The sequence below is a fragment of the Vanessa atalanta genome, chromosome 18 (assembly GCF_905147765.1).
Source record: "Vanessa atalanta chromosome 18, ilVanAtal1.2, whole genome shotgun sequence".
NCBI classification, from domain to species: Eukaryota; Metazoa; Arthropoda; class Insecta; order Lepidoptera; family Nymphalidae; genus Vanessa; species Vanessa atalanta.
This window is the reverse complement of record NC_061888.1, coordinates 5,521,300-5,528,272: the sequence shown is the minus strand read 5'-3', so window position 1 is coordinate 5,528,272 and position 6,973 is coordinate 5,521,300. Positions and strand designations below refer to the sequence as shown.

The 6,973-nt window shown below is 55.2% G+C and overlaps 1 protein-coding gene across 1 annotated transcript; it reads left to right on the top strand.

Moving 5' to 3' along the window:
• Positions 1-206: 206 nt before the first annotated feature.
• Positions 207-2,027, top strand: LOC125071119. The gene has a single exon (XM_047681209.1). The coding sequence runs from the start codon at positions 207-209 to the stop codon at positions 2,025-2,027; it is 1,821 nt and encodes a 606-aa protein (XP_047537165.1).
• The last annotated feature ends 4,946 nt before the right edge of the window (positions 2,028-6,973 follow it).

Here is a 6,973-nt window from a genome sequence, read left to right as displayed (position 1 = left end):
AAAGGAAACTCAAAAATATTTTTCTATTTTTTCCAAATTAGACTCGTTTCAGTTACACATTAGGCAAACTTTTAATTTTTAATAAGGTCATTTTGTTCTCCAGCTGATGATCCCTACACAAAAATGACGTAACAGCATAAACAAAACTATGGACCGTACCTGTCGTGCGGGATAATCTAGTCTGGGACCAGATTTGTTAAATCCAGATGGACTCGGAGATGGAGACCGCTTCGGAGGCCTCTGTTAAAAAACATCGACCGCTGGAGACGGACGACTCCGACTCCGAAAACGAGGGAGTCAAGTCGGCGAGACCCGCTGCCCACCGCCGCGGCGAAGTTAAAGGTAACGGCCTCACCCGGGCTAGGACCGAATTAAAGGAAAAAGAGGAGGAGGAACGAGAAGTTGCCTTCGAGAGGGCGCTCCGTAGCCGTGCCTTTAAAAAGGCACCAACCGAAAGAAAGGACGCAGTAGTGCCATCATCGTCGGTAACAAAAAGCATGGCGGACCCGGCGACGCTCGGAGCGGAGGAGCTGCACGCGGAGGCGGAGCGCAACGTAGCCGCTATCCTCACGGTTGCCAAAAAATCGGGCAACCTCAAGTTCGGCTATATTAAAAGCCTGAAGGAATCGGCTGCCGCCCTACAGGCTATAGTCGAGGTCCTCTCTTCTCGCACTGAGGCGGAAGAGACACGGCGTCTGCAGGCGGACAATAGGCGCCTGCGCCGGGAGGTCGAAAACCTCAAAGAGGACCTGAAGGCTCACAGGAGGGAGTTTGCCGACATGAGGGCGACCATGAAGGCTTCGAGTGGGCCTTCTCTGGCCACTCCATCCACCGATGCAATGATTGATGAACTGAGAGAGTTCATCACGATCTCGATCGGTGCGATGCTGGACGCCAGACTCCCTCCCCCGAGAGTAAGCAGTCCACCAGCTACAACCGTAGAGCTGGACGTGCCGAGGCCTTCGATGCCACCCACGGCTTCTGCTCCCAAAAAGCAGAAGCAGTCCAAAAACAATAGGACAACCCCGGCTGCAACGGTACCACCGGCAGATAGGACACCCATCCCTTCAGCTCAAGCTGGTACGGGGCAGGAGGAAAGTTGGGCCACTGTTGTCCGGAAAGGGAAAAAGGATAAGAAACCTTCCCCACCAGTGGCAAGCAAGCTCACAACCACCCCGGCGGTAACATTGAAAAAGGGCAAAATATCCATGCCCCGCACCGCTGCCGTCATCATCTCTCTGCAGCCTGAGGCAGAGGAAAAGGGAGTGACGTACGCCCAGGTGCTAGAGAAGGCCGAGCAGAGCGTCGACCTGGCGCAGCTGGGCATAGGGGAGGGCATCAAGATCCGCCGCGCTGCCACCGGTGCTAGGGTCCTAGAGTTGCCTAAGTCGCAGAGTCAGGAGCAGGCTGGGCGACTGGCGGATAAGCTCCGCGTCGCCCTGGATGGAGTGGCCAACGTCGTTCTACCCGTGAGGATGACCGAGTTGAGGATCACGGGGCTGGACGACTCGGTCACAAAGAGCAAGTTGGCCGCAGCCATAGCCAGGGTTGGCAATTGCCCCGTTGACTCTGTCCGGGTCGGGACTGTCGGCACAGGTCCTGCGGGAGTGGGCATGGCTACAGTGAGGTGCCCAACGGTGGCGGCTAAGACTCTCGCCAACAGTGGCAGGTTCCTAGTGGGATGGAGCTCTGCTAGAGTCAAGGTACTAGAGCAGCAACCTCTTCGCTGTTTCCGGTGCTTCGGCCTCGGGCACACGAGAGCCCTCTGCCCGTCAAAGGTTGACAGGAGCTCGCTGTGCTACAGGTGTGGAGGTGCGGGACACCTGGCACCGTCGTGCTCTGCACCAGCCCACTGCGCAGTCTGTGCAGAGGCTGGGAGGCCCTCAGGGCACTCGATGGGTGGCAGGGACTGCAACCCTCCCCACACGAAAGGCAAGGCGGTCCAAGGAACCAGGGCCGCCCCAATTGAATGTAGCCGTCAGGCCTCGGAGGAAGCTCAACGAACCAAAAAATGCACGGACAACTGAGCTTCCTCCAAACGAACGTAAACCACTGCGCCGGAGCGCAGGACCTGCTGCTGCAGTCCATGGCGGAGTGGCAGGTAGACCTGGCGGTGGCCTGCGAGCCCTATTTCGTCCCTCCCCTACCTCACTGGCTGGGGGACTCGGACGACACCGTGGCGGTTCTCACGAGGAGCGGAACGGCCCCCCCCCTCTCACTCATCGAGAGGGGCTCGGGCTACGTAGTGGTGGGGTGGGGGGAGTACGTCATCGTCGGTACGTACTTCTCCCCTAACCGCAGCCTGGCTGAGTTCGAGACTTATCTCGGCTTAGTCAGAGCTGCGGTGGCCAGGCAGTCGCCGAAACCTATACTGGTTCTCGGCGACTTAAACGCAAAGTCGCGTGCCTGGGGCAACCCCGCCACGAATCCGCGAGGGAGGGCCGTCCAGGTGTGGGCCCTGCTCTCCGACCTGTCCCTTCTCAACAGGGGGCAGGTACACACCTGCGTGCGACATCAGGGGGGTTCCGTGGTGGACGTTTCGTTCGCCACCCCTGTCGTTGCACGCAGAGTGGTCGACTGGAGAGTGGAGGAGGAGGTGGAGACTCTATCGGATCACCGGTACATCCGATTCGAGATCTCCACCTCTCGCAGGCCGGCGGAACCCCAGAGGGTGCCGACTACGCTGCCGAGGTGGTCTCTCGGCCAGGTCGATCGAGAGCTGGTCAAGGAGGCCGCCATCGTGCAGCGGTGGGGTTCCGCAGGGAGGACGGAGGGCGCCAGCGCAGAGGAGCTGGCGGGCCGCATGCGCAGTTCTCTCAAGGAGGTCTGCGATGCGGCCATGCCTCGGACCCGGCGCAGGGTTCCGCGCCGGCACGTCTATTGGTGGTCGCCCGAAATCGCCGACCTTCGGGCGACGTGCTGCCGGGCGCGGAGGGCCTACGTCCGCTGTCGAAGGCGCAACGGCCTCGACACGGACCTGGAGGGACAGATGCTGGACGCTTATCGCCAGTTGAAAAAAGATCTGCAGCTGGCGATAAGCAAGGCCAAGGAGAAGGCCAGGGAGGAGCTTCTGGCGGGTCTCAATCGAGACCCGTGGGGGCGCCCGTACCGCGGCGTACGCGGAAAGTTCCGCACCCAAGGCGCCCCCGTGACTGAGACGCTGCCACCGAGTCTCCTCCTGCGCCTGGTCGGGGAACTCTTTCCCCATCCAGGCGAGCATGTCCCTCCGCAGATGGCCCCCCGCTCCGTGATCGAAGACGCAGTGGCTCCACCACTGATCACGGAGCGGGAGATGGAGATGGCCCTCGGCCGCTTGAGGGCCAAGAACACGGCGCCGGGTCCGGACGGGGTTCCAGGGCGTGTTCTGTGCGACGCCCTGGAATTCCTGGGTGCAAGGCTTCGGGAGCTGTTCGACGAGTGCCTGTGCAGCGGGCAGTTTCCGAAGCCTTGGAAGGAAGGAAAGTTGGTCCTGTTGCCGAAGGAAGGTCGGCCGATGGATTCCCCTTCGGCATACAGGCCAATAGTGCTGCTGAACGAGACGGGCAAACTCTTCGAGAAGGTCCTCGCAGCCCGTCTCGTTCAGCACCTCGAAGAGGTCGGTCCGGGTCTCTCAGAGGCTCAGTACGGGTTCAGGGCGGGCCGGTCGACGGTCGACGCCCTGGACGCCCTGAAGACTCGGACGACGGAAGCGGTGGCCCGGGGGCAAGTCGTCCTGGCGGTGTCGCTCGACGTGGCGAACGCCTTCAACAGTCTCCCTTTCGAGACGATACGGGAGGCACTCCGATACCATGGGGTGCCGACCTATCTCAGGAGGCTGCTGGAGGCGTACCTCCAGGACAGGGAGGTCCTCTGGGCGGGGGTCGATGGGAGGTTGGTCCGGCGTCGGGTGGACTGCGGCGTTCCACAGGGGTCGGTTCTCGGCCCAATTCTGTGGAACGTCGGTTTCGACTGGCTCCTGCGAGCTCCCGTCCTTCCCGGGATGGGGGTGTTGTGCTACGCTGACGACACCCTCGTCACGGCGACTGGGCGGGACTTTCGGGAGGCGGCACGCCTCGCCGAGGTCGGAACGGCTCTCACCGTGGACCGTATGGGAATGCTGGGCTTGAGGGTCTCCATATCCAAAACGGAGGCCCTCCTGTTCCACGGTCCACGGCAAGGACCCCCACGAGGGGCGAGTATCACCGTCCGGGGGACGGTGATCAAGGTGCAGGCCCAGATGAAGTATCTGGGCCTCTTCCTGGACGGTCGATGGAGCTTCGGGCAGCATTTTGTCCATCTCGGCCCGAGGCTCATCAACGCCGCCGCCGCTCTCGGCCGCCTCCTTCCGAATGTGGGGGGGCCGGGATCGCTATGCCGGCGTCTATATTCCGGCGTAGTGAGGTCGATGGCGCTGTACGGTGCCCCGATCTGGGTCGACGCCCTCACCGCTGACAACCGGGCCCTGCTGCGTAAGCCGCAGAGGGTCATAGCGGTGAGAGGCATCAGAGGGTACCGTACGGTGTCGTGGGCTGCGGCGACACTTCTCGCGGGCGATCCGCCCTGGGAGCTCCAGGCGGAGGTGCTCGCGGAAGTGTACCGGTTCCGGGTCGAGACGAGGAACCGCGACGACCGTCCAGGGTCGGCGGAGGTCGGGCGGATCAGGGCTCTAGCCCAGCGAGCCCTGATCGCCCGATGGCAGGAGGATCTGGGGTCACCCACGGCGGGCCTGGCGACAGTGGAGGCGATCCGGCCCCACTTGAGTCGCTGGGTCGAGAGGAAGAAGGGCACACTCACCTTCAGGATGACGCAGGTACTTACCGGGCACGGATGCTTCGGTAAGTACCTGCACGGGATAGCGCGGCGGGAGGTGTCACCCTCCTGCCACGAGTGTGGTGCGCCAGTCGACACGGCGCACCACACCCTGAGTGAGTGTGCTGCGTGGGGGCCCCAGAGGCACACCCTTGCGGCGACTATGGGCGGAGACCTCTCGCTGCCGAGCATCGTCAACGAAATGCTCGGTAGTAAGACGTGTTGGTCGGAGATGCGCTCCTTCTGCGAAAACGTGATGTCGCAGAAGGAAGCCGCGGAGCGGGAGCGGGAAGAGGATGCCGCTGCAGACCCGCTCCGCCGAAGACGACCGGGGAGGAGGAAGAAGCGCTACGCGCACCTTCTCCCCCCGCCTCAATAGGCGTCGCGGGGACTAGGGGGGGTCTCAGTACCCCGAGAACCCCCCCTAGGTGTTGGAGGCCCGCATAGGCGGGCCGACCGTCAGGGCGTCACGGTAGCATGCGCAAGCGATCCCGTGGCGCCCGCCGAAAGACGGAGAGGGTACCGCTGGTTTTTTAGTGGGTAAACCCGGCGTACCTGGGCGCACTCGGCGTCCAGGGCTCCGGGGAGTCCCACACACCCCCCCACCCTCCATCACGTGGGGGAAGCGCGTAACGCGTTTTTCCAGCGAGAAAAAAAAAAAAAAAAAAAAAAAAAAAAAAAAAAAAAGGTTTTATTTTGACGCATTATTTTGTTTACTGAATTCATTTACCTAAGTACACTCGTTTTTGCGTTTAAAAAATGTTACGCAAAGGTCTAATCGCTTAGAGCGATATCTCAAAGAAAACATTGATGAAAGAAGCTTTGATTTATTTCAAACAAATAAGAAAAATGTTAGCAATATATTTTTTAAATATTAATATTGAAAATAAAACACATGTATTCTATTAATTTATATTCGTAGTTGTTATGTGTAGGATTGTACACGTGCGATAAGATCCTCCACCAATATGTTTCAATTTGAGTTAAGTCGCTTGTCGATACGAGCTTGGGCGGGACTTCTTTACAGAACTGATACTGTAAAACAACGTAAAACTTGATCGTAGCTAAGTAAATGAATATTAATGTTCCGAACTTTAATCTATATTTTAATATTTGAACATAGTAAAGTAACTTATTTTATTTTAGTGTAAAATAAAGTTAATGTAACATCGTTTGTTTATTCGTCCATTTCCATAAAATACAGGGTGTAAATCGTTGAAAACTGAACCGTATTTGTTAGAAAGTTTCTAAAACACATTATAATAAACATCATATTTTTACCGTGGTTTATTTAAATTCTTAGTAAACAATGTAATTTAATTAACAATGAATAATTAAGCAAGGAATTTATTTGACAAGGAGGAAGTAACTAATTCAAAGGAAAACTCATCTTAAGGCGCATTTGAAGTAATATAATTCCGGGTTGTAGGACATAAAATGAAGTCATATTTAATGGCCTTATTAATAAATATAAAAAGAACCAAATAAGTGTTAATTACATAATATTATCGTAAAGTCAGAAAATGTATTAATATGAATAAAGCTCTTTTTTATTGGACGTAGACCACATTTCTCAGACTTGCATTTCTCTAAAGAAAATTCTAATTTTTATAACAAAAAAGCGATCTGTTTACAAAACAAATATTATAGTAACCGAACTTAACTGTAATATATAATTACACAATAACAACTATAAGCTATATGTATTTACAGACGAATTGATATTGATTGACCTTATTCTTGTTTGAAGTCGATAAAAAAGGTTATTTCTTTAACCCAATAGCCTACAATCGATTACACATATAAGCGAAAAGTTTCCTTTGCAATCGCTCCCTAACCAATGGCTCTAGTCTCTAAGGGAAATAAAAATTTTGTTCAGTCAACAACCAATCAGTAGCATTTGTAAACACACGCTAAGCAAACACTTGCGCCGTTCGTCGGAGTGCTTCTCAAAGCCTCAATTTTCTCGCTCAACATTTCGCAAAAATACGACAATTATTTGTCTAATTTTGTATAAAAAACATAATAGCTTGTACATTTGACTTCTTGGTATATCAGCCAGCTTATAAGACTTTAGATCCCAAGGCCCAATTCCTGAGTTCAATCCCTGTCGGGGTAATAAAAATTTACTGGGTTTATCCATCAAAAACTTTTTAGTTGTAGCCCGGAGCTAAGTCTACACTCA

Excerpts from the sequence above, each read along its gene's own strand:
- LOC125071119 (XM_047681209.1), top strand. The coding sequence starts at position 207 with ATGGACTCGGAGATGGAGACCGCTTCGGAGGCCTCTGTTAAAAAACAT.